Here is a 24,907-nt window from a genome sequence, read left to right as displayed (position 1 = left end):
CTAAGTGAAATACATTTCTTCTTGAAGACAAGGTCCAACTTCAGGCACTAATGAATGTTAGCTAGCCCAGATGCTCCTTTTTTTTACTTCATTACATTTTTGTTGTTGTAGCCTCCTGCTTCTGTTTCCTTTTCATTATACATATAGTAGATAGCACTCTATATCACACTTCTCTAAAACAGTTGGAAAGGAATAGTTAGATGTAGAAACAAGCTTCTCAGTTTGTCCTCTACATCTTGTCATACAGTGCCTTTGTAAACAATAAGGATGTAGAAGAAAACCTATACGATGTAAAGCAAGGGTAACTGATGTAGTGAAATCTGCCACCTGTGTAGCATGTCTGGCACTTTCAGAGTTAGGTGCAAACTGCTTCAATTATTTCATTAAGTGTTAACTCAATGGCATCAGTATTTCAGGTACAGTGTTATACTTAGCTGTTTCACTTTTTATCTCTGAATTACACTAAACAGCTTTGAATCAGTCTGACTAAAAGACCGTTTCAGAAGGGAAGTAGTTGTTAAACTTTAGCCAGCTACTAGACTTTCAAAAGTTTGGGCAATGCTGCTTAGTATTTCACTGAATTTACCAACTTCTCAGTGTGGAATGGTCTGCCTATTCTCTGTAACTAGTAGCTAATTTGGGGCCTTTTTATTGTCATCAGAGCAGCATCTGCTTGGTTCCAGGTGCAGCAGGTATTCCTTTGGGGTCTTGTGTTATGGTTCAGTGAAAGACACTGTAGTATCTCCTCCTCCTGGGCTGTTATAATACCCTACTATGTTTGGTGTATCAAAAACACCGGCACTGACATGTAACTGAGTCATGACTTTGCTGCATGTCCTGAGCAGGGAGCAGCTCTTGGCTCAGGTTAAAGGCCCAGCATGGAACTTTTAGCCTGGGGYGGGGGGCCACAGTCTTCTGCCCTTCCTGCTGGAGCAGAGAGGGGACCAGTTGTACTGCATCAGTATCTGGGGCAGCATACCCTCTTCAAGGGCCAAGGCACGTTTTGCCTCACTACCTGCATGCTTTGTTGATCCTATTTCCTTTCCCGTGCTGCCTCCCACAATACTTTATAATCTCTTACGCCTCTGTATTAGCCAGGCAGTGACTTGTCCCTTATGTATTTTGAAGTTTCTTTCTATTCCCTGCTTGCTTACACTATCCCACTGGTTCATAACCAGTGTTATAAAAATATATTACAAGTGAAACAAAATCCAGAGCCCAAGCTTATAATTTATCTGAAGTCCAGTGAGATGTGGAACAGAGTTTCCTTTAAGAGTAGGCTTGGCTTCAGGAGCACTGGGGACTACTGTCTTAGGTAATTCTCAAATCAAAATCACTTACTAGTCAGCTGGGAGCTTTAGAGTATTATGTTCCCCAGCACTAGTGAGTCATCTGTCTATTTGTTGTCTAGTAGAGATGTATTTGACTTCTTAATTGGAATTAGGGCTTTATGAAGTTTGCATGACTTGAAAGCATCAGGCAGAAATTTTCCGATGGTATGGGGTTTAGGAACTTTTGTTTGTTTTTTTTCCAATCTAAGGCTCTGTGGAGGTTAAAGTGAGTTTATTCAGAGCCATTTCAATGCCTGAAGTTAATATTTGACCCCTTGTTTCCAATAATCTCTGCTTTTCTGATTATGTAAGTGCATTAGAGACCAAGCATAAAACTGACTTACTTTACTCAGACTGCAGTCGCTGGCTGAACAAACCCCCAAATTTACTGGACATAAAGTAAGTTCTTTGTCCACCAGCTTTCTTTCTCCAAATGGGATTAACACTGTTTGAAGGGTGTCTGTTTGGCTGTGCATTAGGAAAACCAAGATACCAGTAAGAGGCTGCTTAGTTGAAATTAAGAGACTTTATTAACAAAAGCTTTCTCTATCTTTTACAGTGGACTGTTAGGATTCTTTCTGATGTTGCACACAGCGAAACTAAAAAACAGCACAACCTCAGGGCAATATGCAGCATGGAGTTTCCTTGCAAAGGTAAGAGAAAGACCACCACAGGAACACAGTTTATCTTTGTGTCTCCTAGGAGAACTGTGAGGAAGTTCACATCTTTCTAGTTTCCCCAGCTATTCCTATCAGAACCTCCAGGGCCTGTCCATATAACATTCTGCACAAAGAGTTGAGGCAACAAATACCAGTCCCTTTATCAAAACATCTTTATCAATGACCTGACAGAAGTGATGAATGCATTCAAGTTTGCAAATAACACCAACTGGGGGGGGACCAGCCAATACACCCAATATGCAGGGTTGCCCTCCAGAGAGACAGACACAGGTTGGAGGAATGGACCAGCAGGAATCTTATAAAATTCAGCAAAGACAAACAAAGTCATGCACAAGGGAAGAAAGAGTCCCTGACAATAATATAGGCTGGGGACTGGCTGGCTGGCTGGGAAGCAGCTCCGGGGAAAAGGACCTGGGTTTTTGGTAGACAGCAAGAGGAACATGAGCCAGCAGTGTGTCCTGCCAGCAAAGAAGGCCAACAGTATCCTGGGTTTTATTAACAGGAGCACAGGCAGTAGATTCAGGGAAGTGATTATCCTCCTCAACTGAGCACTTGTTAGACCACATCTGGGACAGTGTGTCTTGTTTTGGGCCCCTCAGTACAGGAAAGACAAACTGGAGCAAGTTGAACAGAGGGCCACCAAGATGGGGGGGGCTGGAGCACTTGCCCTGTTAGGAGAGGCTGAGGGAGTGGGGCTTATTCAGCCTGGAGATGAGACAGCTTCAGAGGTGCCTAAGAGCAGCTGCCTAATAAATACGGAGAAGTTATCTAGAAGATGGAGCCAGGCTCTTCAGTGGTGCATGGTGGGAGRATGAGAGATAACAAATGTAAGCTGAAACAAGAGAGGTTCAGACTGGCTATAAGGAAAAACTTTTCCAATCCTAGGATGGTCAAGCGGGGGCACAGGTAGCCCAGAGAGGCTGGACAGTCTCTATCCTTAGAAGTTTTCAAAATCTGACTGGACAAAGCCCTGAGCAACTTGGTCTGATCTCACAGCTGACCCTACTTGGAGCAGGCGGTTAGTATAGAATCACAGAATGGTTGAGGTGGGAAGGGACCTCTGGAGATCATCTAGTCCAACCCCCCTGCTCAAGCAGGGTCACCTAGAGCACATTGCACAGGGTTGCGTCCAGGCGGGTTTTGAATATCTCCAGAGAAGGAGACTCCACAACCTCTCTGGGCAACCTGTTCCAGTGCTCTGTCACCCTCACAGTGAAAAAGTTTTTCCTCATGTTCAGATGGAAGTGTCTGTGTTTCAGTTTGTGCCCGTTGCCTCGCATCCTGTCGCTGGGCACCACTGAAAAGAGTCTGGTCCCATCCTCTCGACACCCTCCCTTCAGATACTTGTACACGTTGATAAGATCTCCTCTCAGCCTTCTCTTCTCCAGGCTAAACAGGCCAAGCTCTCTCAGCCTTTCCTCATAAGAGAGATGCTCCAGTCCCCTAATCATCTTTGTAGCCCTTCGCTGGACTTGCTCCAGTAGTGCCACATCCCTCTTGTCCTGGGGAGCCCAGAACTGGACACAGCACTCCAGATGTGGCCTCAGCAGGGCTGAGTAGAGGGGGAGGATCACCTCCCTCGACCTGCTGGCAACAGAGACCTCCTGAGATCCTTTCCTACCTGAAATATCCTATGATCCATGGGTCTTAGGGGTCTGGCTGTGTATTATCAGAATAGCAATGTGTGTGTGTGTGTGTGTGTGGTGGTGGTTTTCTTTTGTTTGTTATTAAGTTACTGACACCTCATTTGTTAAACTATCTGTTGTAAATGTGGTCAGAAGACCTGATCTGACTCCTTTTCTCCAGATAGATATACCCAATTTCACCACTGTCAGCTAGGCCATCTGAAAAACACAGTCTTCCTACATGGTTTGCGATCACGGCAGTGAGTGAAGCTGTTACCTTAAACAAAATGGACTTGCATAATATACTTGTTTAGAAACTGTAGTCAGATCATTCCTTGTTTTTTTTCTGGGGATAATAAGAACGGAGTAGTGTGGCTGGTTTTGTGTTTGACAAGCCTTTTCACATTGTACAAGTCTCAGTTTCTCATTGGTTTGAATTTCTCTCAGGAGCTCCAGAACAGGCTGCATGTGGAGATTTTAGTACTTTAGCTTTCTCCCTGTTCCTTAGTAGCAAGTCAACTGATCTAAAGCTTGCTGTTACTATTTTTTGTAATGCTCTGAGTTGGAGATAGTAATAGCTGGCTCTGCTAGCAGGTATTGTGAATAAGGAAAAATGGTTCTGCATGTGGTATGTATGACCTATCTGAAAAAAAAAAATGCAGGCAAAGATGTGTAATGAAATATCTTTTAAGCAGATCTGGGTCCTTCCCAAGCTGAAGTGAATCAGAGCCACAAAGTCTGGACTGGATCAAAGCTTTCCCAAAGTTCAAGGACTTCTAGATCTGTGGGGTTTTGGCCAACTCTAGATATAGCCTTCACAAARTTTGTTCTAGCCACTGTTGACAATGAGATTACATGCCTTTACTGCAACTCAAGATTTGTCTTTGTATCACTGTGATAATTTAATCTGTTCTTGTTTTGTAAGCAGCCTTACAAGTCTGTGTGTGTTCATGTGCAAGTCTGTGGTTTAATTAGCTTTGCTTAGGAGGGTTTTGTAACAGAGAAAATTAGTTCTTTTCCTGTTATAACATCTAATCTGGTGTTCAATCTATATGCCTTGTCTTGAGTTCAAAGGAGGGGAATAAATGCTAAGGACATAAGAGCTGTCTGTAACTCAAAGAAATAATAACAAAACTAGCAGTTTCCCTAATACCTTTCACTAACATTTTAAAGCTTGTCATAGAAATGTCATTATGACTCAGTTATACCAGTCTGAGAAAATGAGGAATATGCAGGAACTGCTGCTCTCAGTGATGAAATGTAGCTGATTCTGGTGTCAAAGTTGGTGAATGCTTAAAATTCAGAAATGCTATACACCATTTTTAGAATGGAGAGCAAAGGAGACTGCAGAGAGATAAGTAGGCAGAAAACAATGAGCTGAACTGGAATTTGCATGCGAGGGTTGGGACGGATGTATCAACACCTACAAAATTCTCCCAAGGTATCTTGTAACAATAAGGAAGTATGGCCTAATTAGAAAAAATCGTAGTGACTCAGCCTGACTTTGCCTGGGTATGAAGCCTGTCTCAATCACTCCACAAGCCATCATAGGTGTAGAAAAGCAGTGTTTAACTAATAGTGTAAAAATGTGTTTGAATCTGAATGTGCAACTCCCCTTTAAAAAACAACAAAAAAAAAAAAACAAAAAAAAAACTAGGAAGGAAGTCCATGTGGATAAAGAATAAAGATAGAAACTATTTGAATCTGGACTTGCAGAATGAGATCCAGTGGAAAAAAAACTCTGGGTCACAACAGCAGCTTTGCGTTCCCACATGAGCATTTTTCTTGGATTGAGTAGTGCCCTAGATCATCCTCTTAATCTCTCAGACTGACTGAAGTTTTCACCAGCAGTTGGAAAGGAGCAGCAGTTGAGGCCAGAATATGTTTATCTTGCAAATGAGCCAAGGAAGGAGAATGCTTTAGTCCTCAGACAGCAGTGCAGGTCTCTGGGGAGGAGAAGAGAATCAGGAAATAAGTTTTCCATTTGCATGCTTTGTAGCTTTGACTGATGAGCTGGGACTAAGATTGTTGCCTTCACTTTGTTTCTTGTTCAGTGCTGATAGTCCAATAAACTAACCATGAGTTCTAATTGATCCTGCTTTATGGATTCAAGGAGACGTTCTTTCTGAAGCTCACATATTTGGCCTCCTTGCCCTCTAATTTTTCATTCACTTAAAAACTAGAGCTGGGTCATAACTTGTTTTTATGATACTTACTTTGGCTGCAGCAACTTGGTCATTGTATGAGGTTTTTAAATTCTTACCCTGTAATGATTTTTGACAGCTTTGGTGTCAAAGCTTTGCTCTGTGCATAGGAAAAGCCCAGGTTTCGTCTCTGTGTATAGCCCTGTGTGATATTTATAATGACAAATACACTCTGAAGTTTTGCTGTGAAAGCAAATAGCCTGTGCGTTAGTCATATCTGTATAGATTCATGAGAAATGCCAAAAATGCTAAAGCGATCTGTAAAACAAAAACTGCTTTTAAGAGGCCTAATAAATATGGAAATGTCATAGCCTTGCATACATTAATCTCCAGAAGAGGAAGAATTTGAAGCTGTTTTGTGATTTCTTGATTTAATTTGAAAGCAATGCTAGTATCACGGGTCATGTACTGGAAGGAAAAACTGGAGATGCTCATATATACAGACAGAAGCATCTGGTGAGAACGCTAATGAGCTTAAACAGTGCTGTTAGTGAGTTTATTTAGATTAAGGCTGCTAATCTATATCTGGTGATGAAACCTCTTAGATTCTCTAGAAATTAGGCAGCAGAAATAATTGCAATCATGAATAGAAGGRAACAATGGCATTTCATAACTTTTCTTCAGCAAGATACTGGTTACTTATGAATACATACTCCTGTATCATGTCTAGTGTTATCCCAATAAAATTTGCAGTGGCTTGTTTACAATAGGAACCTACTGAGACAACCTGTTACAAAGAGGAAGAATAAATAGGAAGGACAGTGGAAAGTGGATTTTGTATTCTCTCTCTTCCTCCTTCTGAAGAATTGGATAACTGGAATCGGGTTGCATTGACTTTTCCACTGGTTTTCTTATATATTGTTTGGAAGAAAATTTAGTTTAATATTAAACAGGAATRTGCAGCTCGCTCTTATGGCCTTCCTGTGCAGCCTTATGTAATCTCTAGTGTATCTGAGTAGTGTAAAAGCATCTCCTTACAGCTGCTTTGGTTCCTTATTTGTTAACTTCAGAAGTGTTTGCCCCAAGTCACCCTGTGTTTATTGCTGGCTGCCAGACATTGCCAGCGTGCTTCTGCAGGAGCCTCTGAAAGACTATCTTATCTCCAGGTCATATGTAACTAACTCTAGCCCAGTGTACTTATACCCCAGGAGTTTTAGCCCTCCCCCAACATGTATAACAGCTATTAGAATACTTCCTGTAGTCTCTGGTTTTACATTTTGTGTCTGTGTATCTGGTCCTTAGGTCCTTATGGTGTCTTGAGGAGAAAGGATAGACTAGATCATCTGTATTTCAGCTCAAAGAGATGGATGATATCCCTCTTAAAAACTGGAAATAGGACTGATGTTTTTTATTAAAATAGAAATTCTCTGTTTTTCCTGCTTCTGACAAAGCAGAGAGGCCACCACTGCAAGTCTTTCAGGACTCCTAGCCTGGTTATGTTTACTGCTTCTCTCAACAAATAGCAATTCACACAAAAACCTGTATCTGCTTTAATTCCAGGGGCACGTGAACCAAGAGAAGTAGAACAAATTCATCATTTTCCACGTTTTTGCCTCACCTAAAAAAATATTTTTTATATATATGCGCTCCTATATATGTATATCTTAATTCTTCTCTTGCAGTGCTGCTTAGCATGCAGATGGCATAGATACTCTGGTTCAAACTGTCAGTGTCTTACTTTTGCTGAGGAGTGCTTATATGCAGAAATAGGTGCCACTGTAAGAGTCTTGCCATTGGCACCTTCTGAAGCAAATGGCTCTGTTTTGTATCTCTGCCTCAATGGAAGAGATACATGTATATCATAACCAGAACAAGAATGTGTTTTGTTGTCTGGCACTTGCCCATTTGGTTATACTGCRGTTTCAAGTATTCTCGTCTTGTGTGTTGGTATACTCAGGCAGAAGTGACAGTGAAATTTTTGGCTGAAAATAGCATTGCTTCCTTGTCTTGGACCTTGTAAAACTCTATACAAGAATGTCATAAACTCCCACTGCAGTTTCATAAACACAGTATACTTTCATTTGGCAAGTCTTCTGCGCAGCATGTAAGACTGTCTCAAGATCTCTGTTTCTGACCTGGAAGAACTACGTAGATGCATGCCAAAGCCCTGGAAGAGAGGAAAAATTGTGTGCCAGAACTGATCAGACTCTGCTGGCACATGCTTGCTGTGGCACAGATATGGTTTAAATACATCTCTAACCTGAGAGAGGGAGTTTCTAAACCCTACAGTTTTCACGTATACTGAGAAGGAGTTTTTAAAGGTAAAAGAATTAAGTGAGCTTCTTCAATCTTCCCACCATAAGTGTGTACTTTTATGTATATGCATGAATTCAATTAAGAATGAAAAATCCGTATTCATTTGTGGCCCTCACTCTATGAAATACAGAACATACTTTATTCTTGATGCAGGTAATTGATTTCTGTCAATCACCCATAGGAACTATATAAATACCTTGGAAGAGAGAATGTGTTTTTTGGTTGAGCTTGATAAACAAATAAGGCAATTGGGGTGCTCTTAAATACATCTTAACAGTCTATAAAAAAATACCAGTTGCTAAAACCTTAAAAGTATAGGTTTTCTGCTAGTTACCATGGAGACAGCTTGATAGTTGCATTGTAGCATCCAACACTAATTACAGCCTAGAATTGATGGGAAGACAGTCTCCATAACAACACCTCTGTGTGCTACATGACCACTAAGCTAAGTGGCATATGTTCCTGGGGGCACTAATACAACTTAATAAGGAAGCTGTCTTATAAAAATAGCTGAGACTTACTGGAGATCTTGAGACTCTTGATAATAGATAGTTTAAATAGGTATATTAGCAGGTGTTGCATAGGGCTGCAGACAGTTATGTATCTGCTGAAAATAACAGCCACCCAGCTTTTGGGCATGACATAGTTATACAAGTAAGTAGATAAAGCTATTTGTTGCCACTTGGGGTAGTGGCACAGCACAACTTTCACTTGGGCTTCATTTTCCCGGCTCAGCAGGCATTAATAGGTTGAGCACAAAGAGATGCTCTGAGTTAGTTTGTTTCCTCTCTATCCTGATATCCATTTAAAATGCATTGTGTACATTTGGTATTGTCATTCTCTTGAACATAAAGGTAACTGCTGAGYTGCTAGCTTGGAGTATGTCTTTGGAAGGTACTTTCTCACCCCTACCCTTGACAAGCCACCTCTATTTTTGTATGTTTGACACCAGAGAATTACAATTTAAAAATAGATTTTTGTCAAATCTAACAGATTTTTGAATTTGCAGGGGAAGCAGGTTCATTGGTTCCAGCATAATAGATTCCTACCCTCCCATGTTTTTATTTAGTCTCCTGGAGTTAGTTATGTATGGAGAACTGAGGCTGAGAGGTGAATCATAAGTGAGACAAAGAGAAGACAAAAGAATGAGGGCTGGTTTGCAAATAGTTTTCATCCCTAATGTACTCATGTAAATGCCAAATTATATGGGGGAGCCATGTGTACAATATAACAAACTAATGTAGAAGCTTTCAAAGTTAGCCACATTTAGGATTCCAAAAATGACCCAAACCAGCCACATTCTACTCCCTTGCTGGTTCCCTGTTCTTTTCAGGATCTGGATTGCCAGCTGCCTTTCTAGTTCTTAAAACCCTTCATGGGTGAAATGTCTCCAGACTGTCTCACAAATCTTGAGCTTGATCATTGACCTCTGATAGGTGCTCAGTGTCAAACTCCAGTTGCTTTCTTCAGACACTTCTCATGTTAGTGAGACATAGCTATCTCAAATGGATCTTCCCTGTCTCTCTCTTCCTCTCCTCTCCGACTCAGAAGCAATCTTTCTAAAATCGCATGTGCATTCATTTCTAAATCCCTCTCTCTACAGTTATCTAAGGATTAGATTATGACTTCTAACCACTGGTTGGCAAACAGCCACAGGGCTCTGAGGGAGGCAGACTGAATGGCTTATGTCCCCTGATGTATGTCCCCTCCCTGAAAAATGTGGTGCTCCGGGGACTTATGTAAGTGTCAAACAATCTTGAGATGATGTGACCTGCAAGTTACTCTGTTCCTCTCCCTGGATAGCATGGAGAGCAATGGGGCAGAGTCCAGTTTTCTCTCCATGCGTCTCATGATGGATGATTGTCCTAGCAGGGCAGGAGGAAACAGTTCTTATTGCAGAAGTTCCCCTCCCCTTTCTCAAGTAATGGGAGACCAAAGAGTCTATAGTTACTTCTGTCCCTGTCTTCTCATCCATTAGAAGCCCATGGAGAGCTGAGGCCCACAGAGCTAACTCTGTAACCTTGTGACATTGCTCATAAAAGGAATTACTCAAAATGGATTAACTATATTAACATTTTTTTAAGTACCACATTTTTTTTAAGGTTTCTGATGGAATATTCTGACCTTTTGTAGCAGTGAATGGCTAGAAAGCCCTGGACAAGCTTTTGTTTTTGAATGGAAAATTAAAACCTTAAAGAATACCAGTTCTTCCTTGCAGTCCTTAGCATAATAATAATAATAATAGCATGTCAATTTCTTTCCATTACATCATTACTAAAGCAGCGTAAACACACCAGAAAGTGGCAATGCTGAGACTGTGGTTCTGTTATTGTTGGGTTTTATGGAAAAGGGTCAGTACAGCGATTTAGTTATCTGGTCTGGGAATTGTTTGTTTATGAAGTAGGTTTTCCCAAAGGAGTCATGAGATGGGAAATACAATAGGAAGTGGACTTTATACATGCACAGAAATACTGAAACTGTAAGTGTCGTGCGGGAGAGAGGTTGATGGAAACTTGCTATTTTTGCTAACAGATTTTTCAAAAATACTTGATTACGCATCCCCAAGTTTCCTATGCTATTTTTGATACTAGTGATATCCCCCACAGAGAACTGAGTTTTAGAGACATGACAGAAGTGTTTTGCATCCAATTTGGTTGACTAGGAACATAAGGACTTCAGGTGTTTCTACAGATTGTAACAATGGGAAAAGGGCATTATAGTGCTTTTTACAACTAAAATATTCCCTTTAAACTAGATGTCCTCACTGGTGTTCTAGCAATATTCCTGAATCCCTTTCAATTACATTTTTGCTATTCATGCATAAGTAAAGTAGCATGCTTGGGATCTGTTCACTTACAGCAATGATACTGAGGGCAAGACAATATTTGAAAATGCACCCAAAAAATTCACTGATCTTGAACTGATAATGGTCTTGGTCTGTACTGTTCAGCCTGAGACCAGGCAATTTGGCATGCAAAGAGCAGTCATTGGGAATGTGTGCAGCATCCCCCAAATTTGGTYGGTCCTGGCACAGTGGGCCACAGCACATCTAGGTCATTTAAGCCAGTTGCAGAGGGGACTGCAGAGCACATAGCTGGGTAGGTGTTCACCTACATGGTATTTATGTGAGGACTTATGGCTGAAGCAGGGACTTGGTCCTGTGCTTTTTACCAAGGTGAGCCAGTAATGTCAACAGGTGTATCAGGGTCCAGGCTGGAGAAGTTGGTAGGAGCATGGATCCCATCCTGTGTCTTGGCAGAGATCACACACAGCATTTGCTGCTATTTGTGATATATTTGCTGGGTGGTGCGTTCTGACTTGAGGTTGGGGAGTGGTTGGTGAGGAATGTTAGCTTCACTGCACATCTGATAGCTCTTAGTGTTGAGTGATCAGGATATGCATCTGATGTAATCAGAATGTAACTGAAGTGTAAAGCATGGTGTTTTCCAACTACATAGCAGAAAGCAAGCCCCAAGTAAGAGGGGGGGAAAAGAAAGTTTACCATAGGTTTCCCACATTGCTCAGGGGTTATTTTCTGCTGTCAGTCTTCTGCTTTGTTAGGGTGTTATCTGGTACAGGGCAATACCTAAGCACATGGCCTTGGACTGAGTGTCAGCCTGGCTTTTGAAAAGATGTTGAGTTCTTGGGGTGCATGGAAACATGTTGATTTTTAGCTTGTAACATATCTGCCTTTGTCCCTGTTTTTTGCCTTAGCCACCTCACAGGTGAAGTTCTTTCAGAAGTCATTGTCCCTTGAACTATGTTCTCTCACACTTCAGGAGAGAACAAACTGAAAGTGACTGAAACTATTAGATTCTGGTTAATTTGGACTATGCCAAGAACTCTGAAATGGTGGATGTAGTATAGTTAAATGTTGAAGTATTATCAGTCACTAAGCAATCTACTCTTAAAAAGTATTGTCTTCCACCACAGTGCTGAGGTGTTCAACCCAAGTCAATTTGCCTGTTCTTCATGGACTGAAACTGCCAAGAACTTTAYGCTCTGTCTGCTGGAACCAGCTTTTTTCCTGGGTGTCAGCTGTCACCTCTGTGAGAGGTCATGGTCCACCTGTGAGGTGCTTGGARTTTCCTTATCTCATACCTTTTTTTCAAAGGTCCTGATGCTACAAGGTGGGCTGTTAAAACAGCCCCAGTACAGTTTCTGCCTGATCTGGATACTGGCACACCCRCTAGTATCTGGCATTTGGGAGGAAGATAGCCACAGGCAGGTGCTGAACTTGGTCCTTCCCAAGGAGCCTGCTTATGTTGTGCCAGAACTGTGTAGCAAACTGTCAGTGCCTTGGCTCTAAACCCCCAGGGGTGACAATAAAAAATATGGTTTTCTTACCAGGGTTATCAGGCTCCTCTGTCTCCTTATAGTAATCGCTATTTCATAATCTCATATGGGTTAGATGAGGTGAAGAATAACTTGGAATGCCAAAAGGCTAGCTGTTGGCGAGCTTAACATAAGATGAAGAGTATTTTATTGCAGTATTTTACAGCAGCAGAGCACTGGAACAGCTGGCCATTCCCCCAAACTGAAAAGTAATATGTTTCAAATCAGATAGAAGAAATAATTCTTTAGCATAGTATACTGTGTTACTGATCAGGAAAATTCAGGATGTCAAATGTGAGAAATACTAGGAAAACTGACTGAGTAAAAGTAAAGAGAGGTTTATATTTTATGTGGACTGAGATCTCCTGAGAAGGCTTCAGTGGCAGTGTTCCTAGTAATTTCAGCAGAAGCAGACATTATATGTAAATCTTTCTAGAATAGAAGTGGAAAGACTAATAAACTGCATGTCTTGGGGTGTAAGTTTTGTATCAGTTAAGGTCAAGATGCAAATCCCTCCTTTTCTCTGATGTGCATCTGGATTGCAGGCTACCTGCATTATGGGAGGATCTTAAATTCTCCTGATGTCTCTGGCACCAGCCAGCACTTGAGTAAACAAACACTCTTGTCCATTCCAACAAAAGAGTGTCTGTGGAACACTTCACTGCTGTTGGTGCTGTTGTTCAATGAATACTTACTCCACTATACAAATATTTAATAATACATAAAATGAGAACAACAGGATGAATTGCCCTGCCAACTTCTGAGCTCAGAGGAGAGAGACTTTCAGAGGAGAGACTAAATGTCAGGAGCAGTTTAAGGCTTTTGTAGTAGTGGGACRGAGTTTAAGGAAAAGCAACTCCTTGACAGGCTGAAATGACAGAGAAGAAATATGGTTGTGCAGAACACTCCTTGCTGATGCTGCAAGAGAGCAACGCATGAAGGAGTTATGGGAAGTGGGAGGCTTTGGGACTTAAGTTTGGTATAACCTAGAAATACAAAAATATTTCACCTTTTGGTCAAATTTACATGAATCAACAATCCATCTTGTAACAGCAAGAATGGAAAAAAACACTTGACAGAATCAAAATTATTTGGCCTAATGAAGCCTTCTCTTATCCCTCCTCAAATGACCTTTGTTATCTTTATCTGACAAGACTTCAGCTGCTGAATCAATTCTGCCTCTTACWTTCAGAGCCTCAGCTAAACAGATGCTATTAATCTGGAACATGTATGAGCACCTATTTGAATCATGACTGATAGTGATTTCATGTCAGCAAAGCATGCTTCAGGGAGAACTTACATGAATTGCACAAGGTTTTCTCTTTTCCTCTTTAATGCTGAAGCTGAATAGCCAGAGAAATATTTGTATCTGGATTACATTTACAGTGGTCACATTTAAGAGAAATATTTAAATATGAACTGARGCATGGTTAAAATTGAATTCTGTATTGTAACCACACTACATTTTATAGGCTGAAGCTTGGTGGCACTTCACCAGCTCTCATTAGTCATAGGAAGGGGAAATGTATGTTTTGGCTATTATCTCCAGTAGCAGAGAGCACATGCTTCTTGTTTTGGTTTTCTCTTTATTACGACAGGACATTTGATATTTGTCTTTGAGTGAAGGTAGGRTGGAGTGGTTACTTGATGTCCAAAAAGAAATAGCTACCATAATTTTCAACCAAATCTAGTGTTTTACAAGTGGCAAAAGAATTTTTTTAAAGGTCTCAAGGTATCTTTCATTCCTTGCAAGAAATTAGTGAGTTATGATGCATTTGAATATTCCAGTCATAACCCAGCAGTAATGTATATTATATATTTAGTATACTATATATATAATCTTATATATGTATGCATATATTGATATATWTTTGTACCATGATGGATGTAGGCCTTTCTGAAGAGAAAGTCTTGTCTTGTTCATGTCTGATCATTATAAATACTGTATGACCATGGTATCGCTGAATTCCTAATAAGAGGACAGTTGTCTTGTGTGAATTCTGTTTATTACATTCAGTAACCCAGATATCTTTCTTTACTTTCCATATTTAACAATCGTAATGTGGCTATGCAATATAAAGTATATGCAATATAAAGTTTATCTTTCTCTGTGGTGGCTCTTGTATGATTTTTAAAAAAGGGAGAGAGACAGTACAGAACCAAGGAAACGAAGGAGTCTCCAAGAATCAGACAGGCAGTCCATGAGCTTTACACCAAAATCTTTGGATGGCTGAGAGCCATTAGGCAGGTGTCACATACTTCAGAAASGTGAGGGCAGAGGGATCTCTGAAGGTGATTCAGAAGCAAGAGAGAAGGGGCTTTTTCAAGACCCTTCTGCACTGTAGGATGGGTCTGGGCATACAGCTGGGTTTCAGGATGACCTGGTAATGACAGCTTCAGTATCTGCAGGTGGCTCATTTTCTCCCACAGCTGAACTCCTAATGAGATGCRTACAGTTCAAGAAAAATAGCTTGGCCACCTTGTCTTACAAGGAATAAAAGAATGATGAAGTTAGCCAACAATTCAGTAGTTCTTTTGGCATTCACATGATGTTCCAGGTTCCTTTAAAAAAACAACAACAACCCCCCCCCCCACACACACACACACTTTATCATATCCTTGGTAATATATTAATCTGATAGGATTGGATTCTGAATGAGTTTATGGAAGCTGATACAATCACCTATTGCTTCAGTTTTGCCCTGGGAGCACTTGCAGGATCAGGGTCTTGGGTGTGTTGGTTAACTCATCAGATCGCAGAACAAAAAGAATGTTCAAAAAACAACACTGAGGAAATCTTCATAAATGTGACTGAAGTAGAAGATGTATAGCTAATTCCCTAGCTGTTGGAACTATGTACACGTATCTAGGCATAGAATTGCAGAGGATTCTGTCTTCTAAAATCATACCGGAGATATTTAAGAAATCTGCTTTCTTGTAGCAATTGAAAAGCTAAAGTATAGAAACACTCCCCTGTGAGATACAGATTTTTATTTTGGGTATCAGTGTGGTTTTAAAAAAAAACAAACCCTTACAAATATCTGGTTTTACTGGAGATGAGCACATATACCTCCTCTGTTCTGAAAATGTTTTAGGAGGCAGGCTGCTTATTTTGCTTTTGTTTGTCATTTAATCAACCCTTCTGCCTTTCTTTTTCTCATACTTTTTTTTTTTAAAATGCACATGTAGCTGATTTTAAGTTGGAGTAGAAGTTAATTGCTATGTAAATAGATTTATTTACACTAGAACTAAGTTTTGTCATTATCATTAGGCATTTGACTGCCAGGGCATACTTAGACACTGGCTGATTTCAGGTTACAGTGCATGAAGCTAATTATGTTCTTAAAGAACCATTTGAATTTGCCATTGTGGTTCTAATAATGCTCAAAATTTAGAATTAAAATACAAGGACAAGGCAGAAGATAGTGACCAAACCTCCTCTAAGGACAGTGTACTCTAGGGAAGCTGGGACCTGTGCAGGCACTTAGGCAAATGTGAAAAAAAGGATCTAAGACTTAGAGCAGCTGGTAAAACTGCTGTGTGGCTGGATCTAAATGGTGTAGATCATGAAATTGCTGACTGTCACCATTGCCATGGTGCCATCGTTGCCATGGTGCCAGCAGCACCAGGCTATCATTTAAGTAACAACCCTGCCCAGTCCCATACACCTCTTGATCAGGGATGTGGGGGGCTAAAAAGGTTCATTCTTCCTTTTTCTCGTAGAACAACTGCAGCAGAGCTGAGCAGAGTCCTCCTTCTGTGAGCAAAGTACACCTAACTGCTGTAATACATGAATTCAGTGCACTTTCTGCTAAATTCATGCTGTGGTGTGTGCTGAAAAGGTGGCTATATCAGTCTCCAATTAAGTCTGTCAGGGAATGAAAATCCTTAGGGCATGTCTGTACTTTGGTCAGACTGTGAGAGCAATGCAGGTAGACATGCTCAAACTACCTTTAAACTAGTAAGCAGAACTGAGAGCAAAACCTGTTTTGCTTTCCCCCTTTTTCTAACACGTTTCACTTTGAATTGTTTGTTTCCCTTGTTCAGGCTGCTCAGCTTTGCAGGCAGGATCATGGCATTGCTGTTTCCTTTTGGAAGGGCCATTTTTTTTGGTTTCAAGGCTAAAGATTCTTTTTCTTTTTTTTCCTCCCCCTCTCCTTACAAAAAGCTGACTCTGCTTAAAATCCTTCCTTGTCAGTAGATTTTAGTTCTGCTCTTTCAAGGGGCTCCTCTATTACCTGAAGCAGTTAAGGAGCATATTTTCCTCTTTCCTTTTGTCTGGACTCATAACAGCAAGTCCTCAGAATGAAGTAAAATCTCTCACAGTTCCTTTCAGTGTTTTGATCAGTACAGCTGAGTTGATATCTGGGGGAAGGAGGCTTTACAGGAGAATTGGGTGGAGAAATTTTGCCCTCACTTGCTGTATCTCTTTAAACCAGAGATTGACTTCAGCACTTCAAATATGGTTTACAAGGAGCCAGTACTTATTGTTCAAGCTTCTAGAAATGATCCAGACTGTGGCCTTCTTATTATAATAGGCAGTATGCTTGAAAGCTTCCAGGGACGTTTTATTTGCATGGTAGTTCATCCCCAAAGCTGACCTGAAATTAAATAGTGAATGCTAGTCTGATTTTTGTCTGATTTTCTTTGAAGGATTCGTTCAGGTACTCTGTAGGACTGGAGAGAACAAGTGGGGAAATCTTCTGTGGACAGTATCTGCAGCTGTTACAGTGCTATATTTTGGCTGATGACCATAGGAATAAAATAGTGTATTTGTTCTTTCTTTGTTTTCTTTGATTCTTCCCTGCCAYATTCACAAACAATCCAGATGGCATGACTTTAGTTATAGTTCCATCCTATCTTTGTGAGAAAAGATCTGTACCATGTTTGTCATCTTCAGCAGGGAGTTTTGTTCCGCTCCGTGTTCTGCCCAGATAAAATTTCCAGTGCCTGTAACAGCCTTCCATAATCAGTGAGCTTACTGGTGCCTGGCAGATGCTTCTTGCCATGCAGTGCTGGCTTTATGCTGTTGGTGAAACTCCACAATCAGCATCTGATCTACAAAGACCTCAAGGCTTGTAATTTCAGAAGGGCTTGTCAGTGCACACTGGGCCATTCTAGTCAGGGTTTAGACAGAGGAGGTCCAGGTCCTGCAGTGTTCTTCCTTGTTTTGGATGTCCCTGTCCATCAGAGTCACGGCCTTGTTCAGCTGTTTCTGTAGCTAATGGATCTCTCTGGATCAATATATTCTTGCTTAGGTGCAAAGAAGTTTCCCATTTGGCAATGCTTGGTTGCCTTAAATTTGCATGTAGTAAAGCAGAGGAGAGCTAGATAGAAATGGCTTGTAGTCCACATGAACTGAAAAGTATATGTAAACAATGAGGAATGGTGTTAATAGTTTGGAGAATTCATGTGAATTAATGAATACAGATGATGGCATTAAAAGGTAAACTCTTCCTTTTTTCCTGTTCTGATTTTTTTGTTTGTTTGTTTTTGCTAGATCCCTATACCCGACATAGCATTTTATATTTGAGTGTACATATACTCACTCTCAGGTGAGTGTGTGTGTGTATATACACAAATACACAAAACAGAAGTAACTCTGAAATTTCGGAAATTATATCAGTGGCTTTCCCTGAAGAAATGAAAGAAAATATGTTATTGCTGATTTTGCCTACTGTAATTTTTGCCTTTGTGGTAGTACTGGATTATCTTGATTTAGCTGTTTTCAGTGGCACTAACAGTGATCCATTTCCCTGGTGATTTTTGATGATTATCTTAGCAGCTGGTTAAAACATGCAGAAGAAGGACAAAACAAATATTATGGCTATAAAAAGCCTGACATTGCTTTAATTCCACCAGTAGAATGAAAACAAAGGTTACGTACATCAGAAGCTTTTTCCTGATGTTTTGAGAAGATGACCTGATGATAAATGGGAAGATTTATTTTGAACAGTGAGTGAACTTGATGAGCTGTTTCAAAACAGTCTTTGGAAAAAATATCCTTTTTTGTAAGGACAGAGGTTTTGGCAGTTTAGGGAAGTGAGGTTAAATGGATTGGCTCTGTGTACACAAACTAAGGAAAACTTCCATAAAGTATTCTGTGTTCACTTACAGCACGAATCATGGCATTTAACTTACTAGCAGTTTAAGAGTGAATCAGAAGAAACATACTTTTTCTAGGGTATATAAAAGTATAGTTGTAATATTAAAAAAAAATCAGTTGTCTGGACTAAATTCCCCCATATCTTTCAATTCCACATAGGAAGATTAAATCAACATCTAAATTTTGGAAATATCCAAATCTTTGTTCTTGGCTGTATGAACAATGTGTTCCTGAATACCTTGGAAATGTTAGATACTCAAAATCCAGACCCAGATTTTGCTGTTTGAAAACCTTTCCATAAGGTAATTGTGACATCAGGGATGGAAGGGATCAAATATATTTTTGTCAAGAATGACATATTTGTCTACTCAGAACTGGCTGGTTTGAACTATCTGAGAATTGCCACCACAGGGGCTGTGGGTAATCACAACTCTGGTCTGTGGAGGAGGCAAAGCAGTGAAAGAACGCTGATCCAACATTTCTGCATCTCCCAGGATTCAAGTGTCTGCTTAGTCAAGAACTGGGAGCTCTTAGGATGCCATTGCTATCTCCTGTCATTAAGTCACTCTCCTCAGGGGTCATACTTTCACCAGAATTTTCTTACATTATATGGTCAGAGATAGATCTAATTGAGAAGCTGGACCAACTTTGATTTTTGCCTGTTCTTAATGTCCTTCAGCAAAGAGTTCTCTGAACAATCTAATTTTTTGCTTCTTTCTCTATAAAGCTTTTTTTTTCTTAACGCACATCTTAAGTCTTTCATACTGAATTCAGGTGCACTAATTCTTATCCTTGAGAGGACATGACTAGCTGATTAGGATTAGTGCTCAGGGAATCCTTTTTCCAAGACACTGGGAAGGAGTCAGGAGCTCTTGACTAGATTTGTCTCTAACAGAGGTGTGGGCAAGCTCAGTTGGGACTGGATATTAATGTCACTGTCTGCCCTAATAGCAGATGCTTGAGTCTGTCCTGACAATAGTGGAACTCAGGAATGGATTGCAGCCCTAACAGTTACAGCAATAAAACACGCAGAGGAAGTAGCTAGTTTACCCTGTAGTGTCTCTAGCCAGGTTTACGTTCCTCCATTAGGTCATTTCTCTTGATGCAGTGAAGATGCCCCCAGCTGGAATGKCCTATCCATTTCCTTTCTGAAGGATTGCGATGCCTTTGGAGTGGTCCGGTTTCATTTCTATTACATACCATCAGACACTTCTGGAGTTGGCACCTGTATCTTGGAAGTTGCTCCAGCACTTGGCCTGCCCTAATCTCGTCTGCAYGAAGTCATCACCATGTGGACTTCTGTGAACGGTCAATGTTTTCCTTACTATCAGCCTTCACACTGACTTTGTTGCACTGAAACATTTCAGCAAGCTTGGGGAAGAGTAAGAGAGGGTGGGAGTCTCTAGGAAGAGGCAAAAATGCTCTGTGGCCATAACTCAATGACATGGCTAAATTGCTAGAGGCACCTCATCAGTACAAATGGGCCAACAATGTTACTTTGGTTTTGTTTAGCATCATTAGCATCTAACAACAGGCTCCTAACTTCAGTATATACCTTGTGCCATCAGTTACTACTGGTTCTGCAAAGGCAGAATACTCATTTCTGGTCTTGCCTTTTGGAGGTTGACTATATCAAGTTTGTACAGATTTAGGGCCAGAGGTTTCAGTATTGGCAAGTCCGTTGCAGCCATCACTACAGTGGAAGTGTAGAAGTCTGTATACTGGCCAATATATGCCTGGTTGTTTGGGGCTGAAGATGTCTAGGAGAGCACTGGAACTTTCTGGAGAAAGGGTAGGCTCAGTTATGTCAGGGCCCATCAGTGGAACATACATATCCTTAGAGTTCCTGTTGGAAGGAGACCAGGATTATCAGAATAAAAAAGGGTATCATTCCATCATATTCCAAAGCATCACCACGTTTGTACACACTAATGCCGGGGTCACTGGTTGTGTGCGTATCATCTCCATGTCTGCCACCTTAATTAATGTCTTCCAACAAACTGACGTTGATGGCATGAAGGCCTGAACTGTTGGCAAGAGCTCACTCCTTGCTGCCACTGTGTATCTGGTATATCCCTGGTGCCAGCTGGGATTTCAGTTGCATCCTCCATTCCTCCAGTTTCTTCGGGAAGCTCATGAACCATTTGACTTGACTGTCAGCTTAATTCCTGGACAGAGAGGTCCTACCAGATTTCCTGTGACCTGACGCAGGCTTCACACTCTGGATATAGGAAAGAGGGAGCCCCTTCCAGCCCCAGTGGCTTCAGTATAAATGAACATGCCTGAGGCCTTTCTCCTAGGCCAGTGACAACCTTGGTTAGAGAGTTGGTGCATAGGACTTATGTCAGGAAAAAGAATGTGAAATGTAAGCATAGATATGCATAGCTCTCCTGGTACCTATCAATTTATATATCTCAGCTTAACCCTATGATATTGCTTTGTTTCTCTTCCTCACCACCCCTTTTCCCTTTTACAAAATATCTTCCTTCCAGAATACATACCACTCACCTTCTAGCATTTTTCTTCCTTCTCTGAGCGCTCCTCCTTCTGTTGCCTGAAAAACCTTCTATGAAACAAATTTGGCTCTCCATTGGGAACTTTTTTTCTCATCCAGCTATAATGTGATTTGGAGAAAGAGGGAATCATTCACATCATGGGTTGTGTGTATCTATCAAAGTTCCTTGGGATCTCTTTAAAGCTTGTGGCAACAATGCTTCCCTATGCTCATGGATTCATAAAGCAAATTTATAAATCTAGATGTATGAGAGCACATTCTTTCCTATGCCTCCTTTTTCCCTGTGCAAGGTTGACTTTACATGCTGGATTTGCTCCTACAGTGCAACAAATGTTTCCACACATTAGGATATTTGTGCTTTATGAACCTTAGCCTGGTGTCCAGCTCTTTAATGACAATATCATTGTTCTTGCTGCCAATAGTTCAGCTTGATGTGGAGTGAACTCTGCACCTGTGGAATCGACTCTCAGCTTCTCCTTGGATCGCAAACTTAAGCACTGTATTGTCCTTCAGTGCAGTTTGTTGAATGTAAAAAATGATACAAACAATTTGTGCAATGTTGTATGGCTTCTGGGCCTGTCTTTTGATTCCTAGAATGATGGAAATGCCTTAAGTTTTCACCCCTTTTGGTGGGGAATTGAATCTGGGAATCTCTCCTAACCAAGGCGTTTGAAACCTCTGGCCATCCTGCTTCCTGTGGGTTAATGCTCTAGATCCCCACACTACTCTGGTTTGTCAGGCTGTGGTGTGCCAGTGGTTACTGTCCACTTATCTACCCAGAGCTCAACCTTTCAGGCCAGCAGTATATGCCCATTTCACTGCAGAGGAAACAGAGATGAACTTTATTCCTCCTAAGTGATTCCTTACACAGTTCAGGCCTTATCAGCTCCCGATGAGTTATTTTTGATGGTCCTGATTTCTCTGGTGTACAAATATTAGAGCTGTTGTATGTTCATAGCCATTATGTAAAATCAGTTCAGGCTCCACCTTCTTCCGTTTCACTATTTACGATGATCAGTTACTGAACCTCCTCAGAACATGTCACTCCTAGTCAGAGACCGGAGCAGAGATCTCACAGGCTATGTTTCCCTCTGTACGGAGCGGGTTGTAAGGTGACGACTGAGTCTATTTCTCTGCTCTGTCATCTTTTCTAGGTGGGTCTGATCCCACTTCTAGTATGAAGTTGTGAAAGGTTTGCTATTTCAAGGCACTTGTCTGTGGCATAAGCAAGCCACAGGGCTGTATTGTCCTCTGTTTTCTGGCTCTTGTTCTTTCCCTGTACTGGAATATCTGTGTAAAGAAGCCCCTTCTGTTTTGTTTCATTATCCAACTATTCAGGCCCAGTCTTTGCTCCAGCAGTCCTACAACATTCTCCTTGTGTTTGAGGTAATCACTTCTCTAAACTTCTTTCTTCTCCTAGGCTGGAGATCAGCAAACTCTGTTTATTCACAGACCTGATTCCAGATGAAGCTATCTATCACAAGGATAAAGTTATTTCCCTCAATTGCCTGCTGATACACACTTTGTAAAGAGCTAGAACTGTTTTTGATTGAGTTGTTGACAAGCAAATGCAGTCTGTAATACCAAGATTTTTGTTTACTGATATAATTACCTGTAATAGTTCAGTGATTGGAACTATAGAAATATTTGAAATTGAGGTAAATATGTATTAATCAAGTGCTCCTTCTAAATGGGTGTTGTTTCCACAGTACAACAGAGTGGTACATTAAATTTAGACTGATTTATTTTAAGAAGCAATGTTTTATCCTTTTGTGCAGGAAGGTGTTTGAAATGATTTCTCAGGAACAATTTCAGCTCACATGGAAATATTTTCTTAAATGATGCTATACCTGGATTTTTTTTCCTAATTACTGAAAGCWGTGTCAGAATTTTGTAGAAATGTTCACAGTATAAATGTCTTTAAAAGTAGCTTTTGCAGTACTGCACGGGCACAGATTTTTTTAAGCATATAAGGAGTCAGAGTGAATGGAACTATTCTTGTGCCTAAGGTGGTTGGGGTTCAYCAATCTAGTGTGAATCATTTGGTGGAATTAGTGACTATATGTCAAAATCATGGGGAAATTGGTTTATAATATGCTGGTTATAGCTAATTAAAATTTTATTTCCATCTTTTAATGATTCAACACCATAATAGATTTTGCAATCATCAACTTTAGTTTGCCCTTTACTTGGTTTTCTTTGTCTTGTAAGCTTATTCCTTTTCCTAAGGCATCCGAGTGCCTGAGAAGACAACTGTGACCTTTAAAGTGAGGAAAAGGAGATTACTGCACTTAGCATGATTTTTTTTTTTTAAAGGACATTCAAAACATCAATGTAGGTGTCTTTTTTTCTTTTTATCTAAATACATGTGCACTTAAAACACTTCAATAAATGCTCAAATGTAGTAAAAAAAAATAGCTTCTGAACTATGTCCCTAGATTTTACATTCTTCCCCTGGAACAAATTATATGGTTGACTTCCCTGAAAATTTGTTTTTCATTTTTGAATGTGTTCCTCTTTTGTATAAACAAGAGAAGGTGGCCATTTTAKCAATGTGTTTTCCTTTTGTTTTGTTTTTTCTTGCACACACTTACTCCATGTGCTCTTCCAACCCGCATTTTGTTTCTCTTTGGCACTGGGACACTCTTACATAATTTTTCAAATATAGATATGTTCTGCAGTAATAGTCCGAAAGGCTACAGGCTGCAGTAGCGTTTTTGCAGAGGTTTGGGATGATCACAGTAGAATGGTGTATTGTTTTTGATAAGGCTTGTTCTCAGAGAGTTCTTAAATGCCTGTTTCTCTGTTCTTGGCCTCTTCAAGTTTCTAATAAACATAATTATAATGGAGTGGCTGATACAACTTCAACTTGTGCCACTTCTCAAATACAGTTTCTTTCAGGAGAGCAACTCGAAGAAAAGAATTGCTCTGTAGATATCACGGCTGCCACCCTTCATTAATTCCTATTTACATGCTTGGTAATGGATATTGTACATTTTTACATACTAAACTAGCATTAGCCTAAGATAAGCACAGTACAATTAACTCTACAATCATTTGCCCTGATGTAAATGAGAAATAGTTCTGTGCAGGTTAACGTAGTTCCTGCAAGGTGTGTAAGGAGAAGATCTAGCCTACTAGAATGAGATGTGGAGTCTTTTATTTTACAAAATGCTGCATTTGAGCTGACAGATACCCAGCATAGCTGTATTTAGGTAAGCTGCATAACAGATTCAGCTTCCAAATGGTTAGAGTTTCACTGTTTAGTGTGTCTACTCCCTCTGGCTGCATATGAAACAGTCTAAGGTGTGACCTCAATGGGGACAGTTGCAATATCATCTTGAGTTCTGAAGAATAACTCTCAATTGGTGACTTGTCTTTCTCCTCTCTCAGTCTCTCTTGGGTGCATCTATTTATTCACAGGTTTGCTTGTATACATGTTTTACTGGCATACAGTGGAGGAGGGAGGAGTAGTAGTACTAATACATATCTCTGATTTTCCACTGCAGTGGAAACTTATATTTTCTGTTAGCTTCATGCTTTTCAACACTGCCCRTGTTGTTGTATGCTACTATGATAGGCACTGCAGAAATATTTAAGTCTGATGGATGGGCAGTTCGTATCAGGTGATGCGTTTGTGGCTGTTCTGATACCAGCAGTTTGATTCCTGTGCAGGAATGGAGTAGATCTGCAGTCCTATGGTGTCCTTCCTGGACCAAATCCAGCTTCTGCCTCATTCCCTGTGCAAGGCACCTGTGCCATAGGCAAATGGAGAACAGTCAGGGCATGATGTAGGGTAATGTCAAGGAAGAAAAAAGCTATCTGTGCATCTCCAATTCTCCCTAAAGTAGAGAG

At 40.5% G+C, this 24,907-nt stretch overlaps 1 protein-coding gene across 5 annotated transcripts in view; it reads left to right on the top strand.

The window, feature by feature from the left end:
* Positions 1–24,907, top strand: part of TMEM241 (transmembrane protein 241) — a 62,643-nt gene that overhangs the window by 30,106 nt on the left and 7,630 nt on the right. For all 5 annotated transcript variants that reach the window (XR_003252307.1, XM_026058617.1, XM_026058615.1 and 2 more), the window contains one exon: positions 1,891–1,984. Coding sequence is in view for 4 of the 5 variants with exons in the window: in XM_026058617.1 (XP_025914402.1) it covers positions 1,891–1,984 (94 nt within the window). In the remaining variant the exon portion in view is untranslated. The remainder of the gene's footprint in view (positions 1–1,890; positions 1,985–24,907) is intronic.

The sequence above is a fragment of the Apteryx rowi genome, unplaced genomic scaffold, assembly GCF_003343035.1.
Source record: "Apteryx rowi isolate R43461 unplaced genomic scaffold, aptRow1 scaffold_149, whole genome shotgun sequence".
Taxonomy (NCBI): Eukaryota; Metazoa; Chordata; class Aves; order Apterygiformes; family Apterygidae; genus Apteryx; species Apteryx rowi.
The sequence above is the reverse complement of the archived record's forward strand: the minus strand, read 5'-3'. Positions and strand labels throughout refer to the sequence as shown.